The sequence below is a fragment of the Lipomyces oligophaga genome (assembly GCF_038497815.1).
Source record: "Lipomyces oligophaga strain CBS 7107 unplaced genomic scaffold V1516scaffold_6, whole genome shotgun sequence".
Classification (NCBI taxonomy): domain Eukaryota; kingdom Fungi; phylum Ascomycota; class Lipomycetes; order Lipomycetales; family Lipomycetaceae; genus Lipomyces; species [Lipomyces] oligophaga.
The window spans coordinates 628961-645468 of NW_027117790.1; the positions used below are offsets into that span (position 1 = coordinate 628961).

Genomic DNA, 16508 nt, shown 5'->3' on the forward strand with positions numbered 1-16508 from the left:
AGTAATTCTTCTCAAAGCTCAGTGACAGACTTTTATACAGGAGCCTATTCAGTGCCGGTCAGTTTAGAATGTCCACTGGAGAGTACCATAATCTATTACTAATTCAGTTAGGACCGCACGGGGAACCGGGGAAAGATTCTCCGCTTAGTCAGAACTTAGTCAGAACTTAGACCGTTTCGCTGGGTATTGGGAAGGATTTGGAAGACAAAGAGACTTGAGAAAGCTGGAGTGCACGGTGGAGGACAATTGAAGCAAATCAGATCAGGTATCTGATATCGTAAGCAGCAACCGATCCTCTTGAACGAGGTTCGCACTGTTTCGGTGGCCCTTGATTTATAATTTTGATAGTTTTGATTTTTTGCATTATAGGACAGATAGCATATACTCTGCGGGATTGGATTTGCTGCGAAAATGAATGCGTACCGTGATGAAGATGATTCGGCAAGAGCAGTAAGTAATGACCCGACTGTTATCGATATACATGTGCTAACACGACACCTAGTGCGACTCTTGCAGAATAAAAAAGGTGCTTTCTATTTTTTTGTTTGCATAATGATTTCAGACATGTTTTACTGACGACTTTATAGATCAAATGTGACAAATCTGACCCATGTTCTGCTTGTGTGCTGAGAAAAGTGGACTGCCTACGTACTATTGGCGATGCACGCAAACGGAGGCGCATCATGGTAGAGAGGTACCAAGAGTTTTTAATGTGTCTTCTCCTGCAAGTCTAACATGCTATAGACCTGGCGACGACTTTAAATTCCGGCTCGATAGAATGCAGAACCAGTTGGATGCCATGAGCCAGCTGCTCACTTCACACTTCACCTGGCAGCAGAAGCCAGCAGTGCCAGAACTGCCAGGCCCAGAATCTCCTGCCAGTGCGATTCAAGAATTACATCTTCCTTCAACATCAACAACCAGAACAGTCAGAACGACCTGGAAACCTCCGCAGGCGGTCATGATTCCAACCAGTGTCGAGAATCTTAACTCTCTCGTGGCAAATATCAAAGGACGATTACAATATCTCGGCAAATCGTCTTTGCTGTCGATGTCGATTGAAGCGCAGCTTTTAACTACCTCAATTACCGACCCACAACGATACTTACAATTTCCACATATGGACTCTTTCAATAATATAACTGAATTAATCACTGCTGCCGAGAATCTCGATAATATGTCAACCAAGTGCGTGAAGATGCTAGAAATGGCTGACCAATCGCCCGAACAACAATCGCCGCACGAAGAAGGCGACTGTCCTGGTATCAAGGGCCTTCTTGCAGCCACTCTCGACTACATGGGTTCAAATCTTTTGTCGAATGACTGGTTAAAGGAGCTTCAGATATGCGAGCATACAATTGAACTCCCTCCGCGGCAACGATCCATCGAGTTATTAGATTGTGAGACTGTTCTATCAATTTGCTCAATATCAAGTCTTTGCTAACATGATATTAGTTTATATTCAAAAAATTCTGCCATTCTGGCAGCTATGCTCGTTTTCGTTTGCCAATAAACTCAAGAAAGACCTTTACGATCCTCATGCACCTAACCGGCTACAGATTGTTGCTTGCGCCAGCTACATGATGATCTCATCTCTTACTAATTTCGAGTACCAGCCACAGCCTGGTGACGAGGAATTGGTTGAAATGCTAACCAAAAACGTGTGGCAGGTCTTGAAAGATCCAAACATTTTAGTGACAGCCACATTTTTGAATACCTTAACACTACTTTTCTGTGCCTTATGTGCCAAGTTCATTCTTCATCCAGGATTGACTTACATGCTATTAACCCACGCAGGCCGTCATGCAATCACACTGGGACTACATCGGAAAAATGCGTTTTATTTCACTCGTGGATTAACTGCAGCTGAGGTCAATGAGCAACGCTCAGTTTTTTGGCTGATTTACATTTTCGAAAAGACTCTTGCGCTGACGTTCGGCCGTACGTCATGTTTACCGTCGTACGATATGGACATTGAGGAAGAAATGTTTCCGGAAACTATTCCGTTTGAGGATATATTAGTGGACAAATATACTAAACAGGACATGGCGAAGCGCAGGGTTGCGGGATATTCTTGGTCAAAGATGTTGCTACGATTTAGTCGTATATATGACGAGATTTATATCCGTTTGTATTCGTCGAATGCCCTGAAGCAATCTGTAAAGGAAAGGCGGCTGGCAATTAAAGAGATTGAAGAAATGCTACAAGAAATGACACCTAAGATTGATGGCTGGTTAGCGAAGATCCAGGAACTGCAGCTAATTACAGAGAGCACGCCTCCTGCCGTCAGAGATGTGACGGTTTTGGCTCTGTTTTTGTTCAATATTTGCCGGACGATGATACATCGAGTGGGCAAGACATGTATGTTTCGTCCGGTAGATGAGGAATCAGATGAGTCTTATACAGCTGAGGAGCGTCAACGCAGCGAAGAGCTCGTCCTAGAGTCGTCACGCAATGCAATCCGACTTGTCGCAGACCTCGTGAAGCGTCAAGACCCTCATCGCAATACTCGAGAGATTATTTCCTGGTGTCTCGTTCACCAGCCATTTGCGCCATTTTTCGAGTTGTTTACTAATGTCATTCGAACTGGTGATCGGGGAGATTTGGAGTTGCTGCAGTCGACCACGAGTCTCTTGAAAAAACTGGACGGACCGTTTGATTGTACTAGTAAGCTATATCAGGTAGCAGATCTTTTCAGTCGATCAGCGAAGGGCGTGGTGGATCGTCGCATGTCTTTGAGATATCTACATGGTTCAGGACGGCTGCCTATAGTTCGGGAGACCAGCGGGGCACCGGTAGATTTCGCGACGTCCGCATCCAGCAACACACCATCTGAGGGAACGAGCGGTACAATCGACAGTACGCCGGAGTCGTTATACAACAGCGGTCTGGGCGACTTCAGCAAGCTAGGTTCTGGCACTGGATCTGGATTTCCGATAGCAGGAGCAGCTGATGGAAACGAAATTGCTGAGTTTCATCCAGTAGACCTGGATTGGCAGAACCTTGTGACTACGAGTGGATATACTTGGGATGATTTATTGGGGGAGGCGAATCTGGCGATATAATTATTTTGTACTGTTGGTTGACATTGTGAATTTGTGTTCATATCATGTTTATATTGAAGATTAATAGCCACGACACTCCATTCACTCTTTATTATTCGACTATTCCAACCTGTAGCGAACAAAGAATCTAAGCGAGATCGCAGCCGCCGCCTTTTGAGCCAATCTGGGAGTCCGTGCAACTGTCCCAAGAGTTACCTGAATAGGCAAGATCGGGTCTAATTAGGATTCCAAAAAGGGATTAGCACAGGGTCTATGATAAGGGTTTAAGAATGAGTATCCATAACAACAGACTGACACTTCTAAGGGGCCATTCCGGAGGCACGAGGGCCGCAAGGCAGAGAGCAAGAGAACGAGAGCCGAGAGAAGGAGATTGACAGTTTAGTAATAATCGCGAGAAGAACTGTATACGCTTTATTGTTTATTTGCGGGCATTTTTGTTACTGTGTCGTGCGAGGGATTCTTGTGTTTTGTTTTGTTTTGTTGGTTTGCTGGGTTGTTAATTTCTTGGTTTGTTTCTGTTTGTTGTTCGCCAGTTGTTTCTGCACTCATATACGTTTGCACCCTCCGACAGCATCTGCATTTTCGTCCGTCGTTTTTCTTCAATCTGAACTCAGTTCAATGTCGCATTTGCATTGTCCAAAATAAAATCTCTTTTGTTCATCGTTTTGGAGTCCTTCATTTCCAGCTCGCTTCGCCGCTTCGTTTTATCAGAGCGCTTTTTAAGTCGTGTCCTCAGCACTCTTGCAACGCACACATTCGTTTACCAACACAGGCCAACAGGGCTGCAAATCTACAAAGAACTATTATCTACATAATGTCGCATCGCGTTCCGGACCAGTACGGGAATTCATCTCGGAGAAGAAATAATAATAATAATAATAACATTAATAACACTAATATTCAGCATCAAGGCGGCGGGAATAATAGCGGCAAGTCTACGCCGCGTTCAGGAAGGCCGTCTTCGAATGACGTAGCCGAACAAATCAATGATATTTTCGAGGCTAATAATGGGAATAGCAGATCCAGACCTGGAAACTATGGACAGGATTCTTTTTTCTATCCTGCTGGCGTGCAGTTAGCAGGATCTGGTTCGGCCTCAGGCACAGGAGGTATGAACCGACCAGAGTCGTCGTACGGTATTCAACAGCCACTAACCACTACTCAATATCCTCGGCGGAAAGGTAGGGGAACCTACTCGTCGTATAGAGGAGGCAGAAATCCAAACCGATATGCTCCGACTTACCAGTCTAGCTATGAGCAGCCAATATCTCAAAATGCAACGCAGCAATTCCAGCAGTATGCTGGCGGATGGACTTGGTCTACTGGAGGAACTACAGGCGATATTTCTGGTCTGATCGAAGCGAATTCCATGGACCCCCAAGTGTATGCCGCTCTGCAAGCCCAACAGCAAGAATTGATTGCCACGAGTCAACTGATTGCTGATCAGCAACAACAGATCCAAGTAGCCATGTTGAATGCAGCACAGCAGCAGCAGCAGCTACAACAGGGCTACTACATTGCTTCCGCTCAATCGCCATACGGTGGTGGATTCACAGACGCCATGTCAGCGCAGGAAGTGATGTCCGGATATGATTACGGCTATGGATATGATGCAAATTTAGCTGTCCAAGCGCCAATATCAGTCCCAATCGGATCCACAACTGGGCAGTTTAGCGAGCTCGCTGGGTTGGAAGGCCTGTCGTTGTCGGAACAAACTTCAGGTAGCAGCAGTCGCGTAAGTACGCCGCAGCCAACCGGTCGTCGTAAGGCACCGAAGAAAACTGCAAGCTCGCTAGCCTCTGGGGGAGCTGCAACTTCAAGCGGCACCAACGTCAATCCTTATGGCATGTATAAAGTGACGGAAGGAAGCAAATGGACAGGAGGTCCGACCAGTGGAACCGGGGGACTGGGGTCTAGTAAAACAGAAGGAGCTCCTCTACGGCAGCCATTGATTCCGATTACGTTGGAGGAACTTGGCAAGAATACAAATTCCGACCTCAATTTTTGGGCGCCGGACATTGCGCGGCTAGATCTTGGATCCGAGGGACGACGCAAACGAGGAGCAGCCGTTATTGAGAATGGTGATGATGCAGATCAGGGTGAACAAGGAAGGGATCTAAGGTCAGCATTGCTGGAATTGTGGGCGGTGGACTAGAGTAAAGTTGCAGAGGCGGTGGAGTATGACGTGGGCCGTGTGTGCTCTTGCGACTATCTTTGATATTATATTTCTTTTTTGCGTTGATTGTCATTACCGTTACCATTATCATTAGCATTCAGTATTTTTAATCGATATATCAATTGCGATAATTTTTGCTCTTTTGCTCTATCTTTGTTCTTGTGGCCGAAGTCGACCTGTACTGTCTGGTCTGCACTGCTGCACATTCGTCAGCTCGCTGAAACGACCGTTAAGGACAACCACTGAGGGCGTCCGAGCCAGGAGTGTCACGTGCCTCAAGAAAAATAAAGTACAAGAAATTAGCCAGGGGTGAGTTGAGGCGGTAGTCGAGATAATCTGAGCCCGAGCAATGAGGGTGACGGAGTGCGGATGATGACACAACAGACAGGACAGTTTGCAAAAATAGCTGTAGCATAGACTACCAACAGTGATTGAACATATTTCCTAAAACGGCATTCGTAAACATTCGGATCCACGTACTCGACCCTGTTCCCGCTGACGTAATTGTGCATACGCAACCTTATTTTGGCGCACGTTGCTTTGGATTAGGGCTACTGTTTCAGTGATCTTCGGTCGTCTATGGTGGACATATCTTTCGCCAATAGCTCTTTTATTTGTCTTTTTTCTGACCACTTTTGGTACTATAGGACATTTCCTGGGCCACCACCGTCATTGTTAAATACTTCGCGCAGCGGAAATTCAAATATCTGCTCTGTCCCGCCTCTGCTTGTCCCTGTGCCGACTAGTGCGCGCGCTGCGTCTTTTCCTTCTCTCCACATTCGTTACTGTCGAGCCGTTCGCTCTGTTCTGTTCAAGGCGACTCGGAAATACCACGATCGCCACAATCACGGCCACGCTGTCGTCTAACCAGCCTCCTCGGGACTCGTTCAAACTTCGCCTGCAGACTGCGTCCTTCTGAACAGACATGGCAGATCCTTCGTCGCGAACGAAACCACCTGGTTCGGCGCGTCCAGCTCTGACTGTCACAGCTTCTGGCCACGAAATCCCAACGATCGGCGACACTATCCCACCTACACCAACTAACGACTCGACTAGTGACAATTCCATGCCTTCTACTTCAGCAAAGAGCTCATCACCGCGCGATACATCTGACGATCGCCAGTATATTCCTCGAGAGCGACAGTCGCGTCCGTCGGCGCTCCAGCTGCGGTCGTCGATGTCTCCGCGGTCACGATCGACTTCGCGAGAACGCGGTGTCTCCCCTGCCGGTGCTCGGTCTCCCTTGATGCGTGTTCATTTCCCGGAAGACACTCCTTCATCTCCCCCTGTGAAGCCTTCGTCAAAAACAAAGCCCTCACGACGACTTCCTCCAACTGGCGAAACAAATACCTCCAGAGCTGTTCTGCACGAGGAAGATGAAACACACGGGCACAACCCGTCAGCGATATCTGCGGTCTACTCTAGTCCTGGACTCGAGATTGCCGACCCACTGTTGAACTTTGAAGACCCTGAGACTCGCAAGCGCCGATATCGACTTGCTAATTCCGGTGCTCATTCTGCTCCAAATAGTGCTCCGGGAACACCAGATCGCGAACCGCCGATGTTTCTGTTTGGCTCTCCTGCTGACGACAAGCATAGCAGCGACACGCCCACGCCGCCAAGATCGAACGATCAATCTCATGGCGATGAACCTCTGGATCTAGAAAAATTGAACCGCAAATTGAGTCCAGTGGCTGTTACTGTAGCCCCCGAATCCGAACTCGCTCCTTCTGCAGCGCAAGAGGCTGCTTCTCTTGTGCGATCTCATACCGTCAAGTTGAGCGACGCATTTCGCGGTGGAGATCAAGATCAATTACAGCCTACATTCATGGTTGATGCAGATCCTATTCCGTCTGGTATGCAGACCCCTGTTGAGCACGAGGACTATGTTCCGCCGCCTACCCAGGTCAAGGGAGGCATTTTATCGGCTTTATTGAAATTATACAATGAGCCTACGAACAACCAGTCCGCTCGAACTTCTACAGACGCACTATCTACATCCAGGCCACTCGAGTCTGGAAGAACGACACCCACTCGTAAGTGGTACAGTCGTTCAGCCAACGCGTCGACCTCATCCCTGGTCAATTTGGTTCCAAAGCCGTTCCATGGCCTCCCAACCACGCCATCGCGGGAGAATTTTGGCGCATCTACACCTGGTAAACGTATGGGTAAGAGAAGAAGCGCGCGTGCAGACCAGATAAGGATCACTGTTCACATTGCCGACATTTTGCAGCGGCAGAGATTTATTTTGAAATTATGTCGCGCTCTAATGCTGTACGGAGCTCCGACACATCGACTAGAAGAATACATGAAAATGACGTCGCGGGTGTTGGAGATTGACGGCCAATTTTTATATATTCCTGGATGCATGATTGTGTCTTTCGGCGATTCCTCCACTCACACGTCGGAGATGCAACTTGTCCGTTGTGTACAGGGAGTGGATCTAGGTCGCTTGCATATTACGCACAACATATACAAAGAAGTTGTCCATGATGTTATTGGAGTTGAGGAGGCTATGCAACGGCTCGACGAAGCCATGAAGGCCAAAAATCTCTATCATCCTTATTTTTGCGTTTTAGTGTGTGGATTTTCGTCTGCGATGGTTGCGCCATTTGCTTTTGGAGGTCGCTGGATCGATATGCCATTAGCTTTTGTGTTAGGGTCTACTGTCGGGTTTCTGCAATTAATCGTCGCGCCCCGATCAGATTTATATTCAAATGTGTTTGAGATTACGGCGTCTGTGATTGTTAGTTTTGTTGCGCGGGCTTTTGGGTCGATTAATGATAAGGAGCTATTTTGTTTTGCTGCGATTGCTCAGGGAGCGTTGGCGTTAATTTTACCAGGATATACGATTCTCTGTGGAGCATTAGAGCTCCAGTCGAAAAATATAGTAGCAGGTTCTGTGAGAATGTTTTATGCAATTATTTATTCATGTGGGTATCTGACATTCATTTATTCTGTATAGCTATTCTGACAATCTACATGACAGTGTTTCTTGGATTTGGTATTACTCTTGGCGCTGCGATCTATGGCTGGATGGATCATAACGCGACTTCGCGGACAACATGTCCTAGCTCGCTTTCGCCGTGGTTCCGATTTATATTTGTTCCATTTTTCACACTCGGTCTCGCTCTGGTCAACCAAGCTCATTGGCGACAGATCCCTGTGATGGTGATTATTGCTGGTGCCGGGTACGTAGTAAGTTACTTTGCAAATTTGCACTTCTCGGAAGCATCCGAGATTTCCGCTGCAATCGGGGCGTTTGTCATCGGTGTTTTGGGTAACCTTTACTCTCGTGTTGGTCATGGGCTCGCCTTTGCCGCTATGCTACCTGCGATATTCGTGCAAGTTCCCTCAGGGCTTGCGTCGCAAGGTTCGCTTGTGTCTGGCGTCGCTGTCGCTGACTTGATCGTTTCAGACAGCAATGTGACAGAGATCGCTGTCACCACAACTTTTACGACTGGCTCTGTCGTCAGCACGACCATCACTACTATCGTCAGTACCATTACTTCTACAACCACATCCACTTCAAACTCAAGCTCTCAGTCCACTCAAGGCATTTGGGCTGTTGGCCTTACCATGATAGAAATTTCCGTGGGTATAGTCGTTGGCCTCTTTATTTCTACTTTGGCCATCTATCCGTTTGGAAAAAAACGAAGTGGGCTGTTTACGTTTTAATGTATCGATATTCTCTTCCCGCTTTCCGATAGATACTACAAAAAATCAATTGATATATTATTCAAAATAGACTTACAATATAAAACAAAGCATTAATTATAATTATAGATTTGACTTCCCCCTTGTAAATCAATTACTTCCGAAAACCAGCCCAACCAGACATCCAAAACAAGCGCACTCATACATATGTCTATATATATTTATACTCCAAAAAGAGCCATTATGAAAAAAAAAAATAAGGAGATTTAAAATTATTGCTCAATAGCAACAGCTCGGCGATTGCTAACTCTAAACTGAGCAGCTATTTTCAATCTCCTAGTGACCCAAGCAGCCAAGATTCGACCGCGCTGCTTTTCATTGAGTCTTGATCTCGAAAAATTCCCTTTTCCGACGAATGTTATAACGTCCAAAACCAGCTGATGCTCGTTCAGCACGGCATTCACGATAACTGGAACTAGCGCAGCTAAGATACTTGTTCTACTTGTTGATTCAACCACTGCAACAACTAGTCCACCAGCTTGAAATACAGCTGACCCATCGCGTGTGATTGACCGGTGGCTTCGCTCGATAGTCGCCTCGATATCAACTGCAAAATGATTCAACCCAGAAACTTCAAATGTGTCCCCGATAGCTCCTAGTATAAATAATACTTGAATATCAACCATGGACCCACCAGGTCCGACCGGCCGAGCCACAGTCCGCAAAAAGCCCAGATCCCCAGTCCGACCGTACTTCAGATTTTTGTCTCCATATACATATGATCCTGAATCGGCCTCCGCAGTTGTGGCTTCAAATCGCATCGTATCCAATGGGTTTTGCATCTTCATAGCCTGCGCAGAAGTCCCATTCCAGAACCCAACCGCATTAGCTTTCGAAGCAACCCAAATCTCTCCAAACTCGCTCGCCCGACAAAGCCTTCTCGTCTCTGGATGAACAACCGCAACATGCGTATTAATCGGAACCATCCCACTATCTTGGATGGATAAAACAAATCGCTGGTGCTGGTTTCCCTCTTGCGGCGGAGCAACAACTACATAGCCTCGTCTCAACTCCCGCATATCAATCTTCAGCTCAACAGGCTCAATAGACATATACGACCGCGTCGTCACCATCACATTCATAGCATGCGTATAAACAGAATTAATAGCTGTTCCGTCAAGTCCAATCGATGCAAATCCAAATCTCATTTTGGCAAATAAATCAGTTCGAGGCCTCGAATCAAATGGAATCGCAACGTTCCGAAGATCACTTAATGACGAAGAAGAACCTCCACCACCACCCGCCTTCAATGGCCCCCCAGTCATTGCATGATCAACCATTTGTGGCGTTGCATAAGTATCCTTGACTTTATATCTGGCCAAAGAGAGAGGCCATAACTGCGGGCTAGCTGCAAAATCAACCGGGGATAATAAATATGTCGATGCCCCAACATATATACCTAGCAAACATGTATGTAAAAATCCAAGCCCATTGGTAGATCTAGCGCACGCTAGTAACGGTAACGAGTACGACATTTGGCATGTCTCTTTCTGAATCTTGCACATCTCTAGAATCGTATCATGAGCCAACGAAACTGTGGTTCGTCGCTGGTCAGAAGTCCAGTACATCCAAGAGATAGCAGGCCGACCAGGTGTAATAAACTTAGGATTCACCTTCAGTTTCAAGTCCTTACAGCTCAGATTAACTTTTCCATGCTTCATAGTATTATATATTGGACACATCGTAACTCGTGCTGCGTGCGCTGATTGCTTTAAATGTTGGGCGGTTGCCTTTTGTTTCAGCGCATGATCGATCTCAGTGTTCACAAGAATTGCTCGAACTTTGTAATCTGAAATGACACCGAGCAAAGCAGGTACATCCTCATTCAGTCTATCAGGATCTAAGGGATGCAACGGTAAAGCAACAATTCCAAGAATCATACATGCATATACCGCAAGCACAAACTCTTCACCATGTGTGTAAATCAAAACAGCATTGTCGCCTGGCTTTAGCTGACATCGGTTCGTTAAATAAGTTGCCACAGCAGCCAGTTTAGCATCAAATTTTTTCCAAGTCGTGCTCTTGCTTTCTCTTGATCTTGTATCAATTGTGCAAAATGCTAGCTCTTCCGGCTGTCCGGACACACGCCATTGCAAAATATCAACAATGGAGGAAAACTTAGTTAATTCTCGGCCAGTTCTATCATCCATCACGATCTCTCTTTCGTCTAGTCCGGAATACTGCTTGTCCTCATTTACTAATACTTGGTCTCGGAAAACCGAAGACGGCTCAGACCAAATGCCACCCATCTCTTCAACATGCTTGTCGATGGCAATATTGCTTACGGCACGGTCAATATCGAATTTCACATATATACATGGTAATGATCCCGACTCAAAATCTTTTCGACATAGCATTGTACCAACTACCGATCGGCCATTCCGAATTGTTCTTGGGAGAGTATTTGGTGCCGTGATCAGCACGCAGTAAACTCGGACATTATGAATTTCACGTAGCTTCTTGATGCACAGTGAGGCCATCGTTTCCAATTTAGTGACATCGAGTTCTCTTGGAGGTCCCGTAGGCGTCTCTGGCGTTGTGATTGCAATCGCAGATTCCAAAAGAATAACTGGTAATCGCTCATCATTGACAAATACATCAAAAGCAGAACTATCAAAAACTCGCGGAATATACTGCATGATAGTGGGAACCAAATGGGCAGTATAATGATACCTATATTGAGGGACAGGATTCAAAATATTAGCTTCTGCTTCTGTCGCATCTAGCTCTTCTGGATCAATCCTCTGCCGCAATCGATCCTCATATAAGCCAAGAATATAGACTTTTCCCGCATAAATAAATCCAAGCAGACCTGTTCTCAGAAATTCCATCTGATATTACGTTAGAATGCTGAGAAACAACAAAGCGTATGGTATTGAGAAATGAAAATAAGAAACCTACCTCAACTGTTCCTTCCGCTCCCCAACACCGTGCATGAAAAATGAGCTCAGTTTCACGTCCAAGGCCCCAAAATCCACCGCTCAAGCTTGGACTATCGACCCAAACTTCACCCACAATTAATTCGGCGGTTAATGTGCTTGTTTCAGGATCGACAATCGCAAGTGTAGCGTCCGGCAACGGATATCCAAAAGCACCAACACGAATAATATCTCTGTTCACAGTTTCTTCAAACCCATCCGGTGATTTATTGGTGGACAAAATCTTAACATTATTGGTAGACAAACTCTTCTTGTCAAGATAGAGCTCGGCAAGATCGGAAGGTTTTGATGACTCAATTTCAGGCATAGTACAGCCTAATTGATTTTCTCTCCCGATCCAATCTCGCATCGAAATAACCATACCACCATGCTCAGACAGAGTCAACATTGGTGCTATTGTAAGACTGCTATTTTTATTTCCAAGAGGACGGAGCCATCGATCGGCCAAAATTCCATGAAACTCAGGATCCACAGTTAGGCAGTCAATTAGACACCATCGAATATTGGACAAGTCAGCAGGATATTTTTTTGAATAATTTCTTGTTGCCAGCGGAAGAGATTGATAATTATATGCAACCTGTTTAAGACCAGGATAATCAGCCAGGATTATTGATGGTTTATGTCGACTAAGCGCATATACGTACAAACCAGGCGTAGCAAGTGTTGAAGACGGAAGCCAAATCATAGTATTACCAGAATAGATCGTCATCAAAACTCCAATGATCATACCAATAGATTGTCTTGGATCTAAATATGACATCACTGTTTGATAAGATGTAGGAAGTCCAGACATCAGTTGTCCACTTGGCTTTCGACTAGGATTTTTTGTCTTACTAGAAAGAATAGACGATAAACAAATCATTTGATGCATCACAGTCTTATGAGACATGACAACCCCACGGAGCTCGCCAGTTGGCGCATGAGAATATTCAATGTAGGCAAGGTCGGGAACTTGTAACGCAGGGGGCTCAGTCTTTTTTGGTGGATGGTAAGATCCAAATTCGTTTGTTTTCCACCATTCGACGCCGCGAGGCCACGATTTACCTTGTGCTGTGAAATCACGGTGAAACGATTTGAGATTCACATCAGTAGTGAGAGCAAGGTGAGACTGAGTTGATTTGAGAATGTAAGTAATGTCTGAGAATTTGGAAGTCATGTTGATCGGAACTGCTACCACGCCGGCTAGAAAGCAGCCTAGAAGGGCAACCGCAAAATCAAGAAGTTCGCAATCACGATACAATAACGCTACACGATCGCCCCTGTACAGACCCGACTTCTCGCGAATGACTTGGCCTACTTTCTCAGCGCGTGCGGAAAGTTTGTCCCAAGTAATTGCAGAGGACTCCTTACCCCTTGTATCGAGGGTTACAAAAGCATTTAATCTTGATGTAGTTCTACCGCGCTGCCGCAGAATAGAAGCTAGGTTGTCATATTTCGCCATTTGCGAGTCTGGGCCAGCATCAGAAAGCTCGCGGGGTTCAAGAGGAAGTTGTAAAGTGAGTTTTGAGAAATCATTGGTGACTTCAGGAGACAGATCTCGTGTAGCTGCTCGTGCAAGAAAATCTTGTGACTGTGTATAAGGAAGCTGCGAAATTGTAAACGGTAGAGAGCTGTCAATTGACTGTGGGGGATATAAAGATTCTAGTTCGGAAGACGGTTTAGAAAAACGCTCCGTAACAAGAGGATCTGGCTCAATTAGCGTATCGGCGCGAGAAAGAAACTGATTTATCGAAGATTCATAAGTAGACCTCTGTGAATACTGTTCTGAAAGTAGCTATTAAGAAATTAATAATTCAGTCCAGTAAAGGGTACATGAGGGTAAAAAAAATATTGAAGCTGGCCGATGGGACGTACCTCTAAGCGACGAGCTAACTCTTCAGGGGAGCTCAGTGAATTATCTTTCTGTATCTGCGCAGGGTCTGATTGTTGTTCGTAGGAAGCCAGCAGCTGAGCTCTTCGCTTTCTATAGCCTTTTTCTGTAATATCGCCTTCCTAAAAATTGTTCATTAGCAGCTGGATCGAGCTGGGTAGGACACAGGGGTATGCTAACTTGTAGTTCATAGTCGAGCTCTGCCAATTGCTGCTGTAAATCTGCTAAAGACTTATCTTGAGTCGACGCAGTAATGGTCTTGGAGAGATCTGCCACGGAAGAGGTGACTAGCAGATCTGAAGGTGGAGGGGCCAGGGAAAGGCCGAGCGAGATTGAGGAAGCATCTTTGGCGAGATTATCACGGCCAAGTTCAGAGCGACGAGGAAAGGGCGAAAGCTCGTCGTGTAAACGATTCTCGCCCATGGCAGCACCCAACGACGACAAGCCCGTGGTCGCGGATCAGTAAAATATAGTCGAAAAAGTTCGAGAGAGATACTAAAAATATGAAGAGAGGACTCCGTCCTTGCTCCCACACGGCAAAAGCACAGAGTAAGGGTAACCAAAAAACGAAGCAGACAAGATCGCTAGCACGCACGCAACGACACTTGCACACATAAACGGAAACCAAACTAATACCAAATTACTTAAAAGACAAGGCAAAACGTGTGATTATCACTTCGATAAATAAAGCTAAAGAAGCACGTAATTTCGGTGTGTTTCGGTGGAAATTGCGCGGGAACGGCAGAGCTCGAGCAAGTTTCCTTCCTTTCGAAGCTCGAGCTAACAGAAATCGTGAGCGTTTGGAGGCTCTCACGTAAAAATACTACGGCTGTGTGAGGCTGCTCACTGAGAAGCAAACCAAAGAGCCACAGGCACACAAAACGCGATGATTCACCACTGTTTCTGTGCGATTCTCGCTGTAGAACTGCGCACGAACTGAATTGTGGTCTGTTTTCTTCTGAATTTTCCAAGATTGTTAGAAATCATTACCAATAAGCGTAGGTCCCAGACAACTGAATATATCACTTTGTCCACGCTCCGCAAGCTGAAACACAATCCCCTTGATGCTGAGCTCTTCCGCATCAAGTAAAGACGGAGTCGCTTAATCTCGGTTTCACGTGTTGGCTGTGTTAGAGAGACGTACAGTGCGACTCAAGCCGAATAGGCTGTAGTCAAACAGTCTGAATTACTAGAAGAATGATATCGCAAACATTAGATTAATCTTACATTAAACCCTGAAAGAAATAAACACCTAAACCCAGCCTAATAAAACTAAAACACAGTAGAACGATCGAAAAGATATCGTACAGAAAATTTACATTGTAGACGAACCCGACTGACAGAGGATGTTGAGAGCTTCAAAACTGCATCTCATCTATATCTGCAGCTAATATTTCCATTTCGGCGCGCTTTGCGGCTTCGACTAGAATATCACAGTCCATGTCCATGCCCATGCCCAAGCCCATCGACGTGGACGCGGACATACCAAATTGGGTGGCTGATTGCTGAAAAGTAGTTTGCGGCGACAGTTGACTGCACTGAAATGAAGAAAGACAAGCTTCAGAGGGCTGCACGTATTGATACGGGTCGTGATATTCTTCGGTGGGAGAGGGGAGAAGTTGACGGCTCGGCCAATGCAGAGCCGTCAGAGAAGTCAGATTAGAGAGATCCAACTGCATCGAGTCGGAAGCGTCTATTGACTGTGACGATGATGAGGAGGAAGACGACGTCGAGGACCGTCTTCGTTCTAATATACTGTGAGGTAGTTCAGAATGTTGTCTCTGAGGACGGTTGTGGTATTGGTGATGAAACCGGAAATCGTGGAGAGCAGAGGATGGGGCTGGGGACTTTGACAATGAGGAGGGCAGAGTTGCGACAAAGGCTGAGGCTTGCTCCTCTTCGTCGTCGTCCGAGTCTAACGGCAGTGAAAGCACATTGTTACGCCGATGAGACCTCAGTTTATGGATTCCAAGGCCCAAAGAAGAAGGCTGTTTCTGCATCGGTGGTGGAAGTGATATCGACTGACTCCCGGGAAACAAATCTGTGGGGGAAGTCAAAGCAGCAGCGAAAGGAACGAGATATGGGGAAGATGGATCGGACGACAGAGGTGAATTACAGAGCGCAATCGACGGCATGTCTGATGGAGTTGAAGATGTTGAGCAGAGAGATGTAGATGAAGAGGAAAACGAGGGCGGACAGAGCAATGAGTTGACGTCCATGACGATTGATGACTAGAGGACCAGATCCGGGACGTTCACGTACGATGACGTTGACCCAATCAGAGCTGGACGGATATTTCACCTATTATTTATGATATGATCCTGCAAAACAGCATCCAGCTGAGAAAATATGATAAATGAAATCGGCAAGGAAATCAGAACCAACACTGTCGCGAGGTCGGAGAAAGAGGAAAGTGTGGAGTAAGATGAGAAACGAAAGATTTTGAAAGCTATCCCAAAGCCGAGCTATCAGCAGTACTCTCTGTCGCGCTGATCAGCACTGCCGTCGAGACGAATATTCTTTGTGCAGAGACTTCGCGGAGAAAATCAAGAGAGAAGCTGTTTCTCGAAATATTTTCCGGGGAAAGCAAAACACAGGACAAAACGAAAATCTTGTAAATCCATAAGCAAAATCAGAAAAAGTCTGGCCATCGCGAACAGACCGGCTCCTCGTCCAATCTCTTCTTGACGGAGTGACCGCGGTGACTCGCGCGGACCCAGCTCTCCTTCGGCCATCCGGAC

The 16508-nt window shown here is 46.1% G+C and overlaps 5 protein-coding genes across 5 annotated transcripts; 3 read left to right on the forward strand and 2 right to left on the reverse strand.

The window, feature by feature from the left end:
* Positions 1-411: 411 nt before the first annotated feature.
* Positions 412-3065, forward strand: V1516DRAFT_686742 (uncharacterized protein; the record flags this gene model as incomplete). Its single annotated transcript, XM_066923683.1, has 5 exons — positions 412-450; positions 503-526; positions 588-694; positions 745-1400; positions 1456-3065. 5 exons carry the CDS (start codon positions 412-414, stop codon positions 3063-3065), a joined length of 2436 nt encoding a protein of 811 aa, XP_066776234.1.
* A 407-nt stretch (positions 3066-3472) lies between these two features.
* On the forward strand, positions 3473-5693 carry V1516DRAFT_475199 (uncharacterized protein). The gene has a single exon (XM_066919080.1). The coding sequence runs from the start codon at positions 3880-3882 to the stop codon at positions 5218-5220; it is 1341 nt and encodes a 446-aa protein (XP_066776235.1). The 5' UTR covers positions 3473-3879; the 3' UTR covers positions 5221-5693.
* A 179-nt stretch (positions 5694-5872) lies between these two features.
* On the forward strand, positions 5873-8991 carry V1516DRAFT_713126 (uncharacterized protein). Its single transcript, XM_066924302.1, has 2 exons — positions 5873-8174; positions 8231-8991. Exons 1-2 carry the CDS (start codon positions 6167-6169, stop codon positions 8917-8919), a joined length of 2697 nt encoding a protein of 898 aa, XP_066776236.1. The 5' UTR covers positions 5873-6166; the 3' UTR covers positions 8920-8991.
* Positions 8959-14424, reverse strand: V1516DRAFT_475464 (uncharacterized protein). Its single transcript, XM_066919081.1, has 4 exons — positions 13948-14424; positions 13752-13889; positions 11860-13671; positions 8959-11789 (listed from the first exon to the last, which is right to left on the reverse strand). Exons 1-4 carry the CDS (start codon positions 14188-14190, stop codon positions 9171-9173), a joined length of 4812 nt encoding a protein of 1603 aa, XP_066776237.1. The 5' UTR covers positions 14191-14424; the 3' UTR covers positions 8959-9170.
* Positions 14425-15125: 701 nt separating this feature from the next.
* Positions 15126-15986, reverse strand: V1516DRAFT_665515 (uncharacterized protein; the record flags this gene model as incomplete). The annotated part of the gene is made up of 1 exon (XM_066920682.1): positions 15126-15986. One exon carries the CDS (start codon positions 15984-15986, stop codon positions 15126-15128), a length of 861 nt encoding a protein of 286 aa, XP_066776238.1.
* Between the last annotated feature and the right edge of the window lie 522 nt (positions 15987-16508).

Coding starts and splice junctions, on each gene's coding strand:
- V1516DRAFT_475199 (XM_066919080.1), top strand. CDS start 3,880: ATGTCGCATCGCGTTCCGGACCAGTACGGGAATTCATCTCGGAGAAGA.
- V1516DRAFT_713126 (XM_066924302.1), top strand. CDS start 6,167: ATGGCAGATCCTTCGTCGCGAACGAAACCACCTGGTTCGGCGCGTCCA. Junction 8,175..8,230: donor TTATGCAATTATTTATTCAT/GTGGGTATCTGA, acceptor TCTACATGACAG/TGTTTCTTGGATTTGGTATT.
- V1516DRAFT_475464 (XM_066919081.1), bottom strand. CDS start 14,190: ATGGGCGAGAATCGTTTACACGACGAGCTTTCGCCCTTTCCTCGTCGC. Junction 13,890..13,947: donor AGCTCGACTATGAACTACAA/GTTAGCATACCC, acceptor AACAATTTTTAG/GAAGGCGATATTACAGAAAA. Junction 13,672..13,751: donor AGTTAGCTCGTCGCTTAGAG/GTACGTCCCATC, acceptor ATTTCTTAATAG/CTACTTTCAGAACAGTATTC.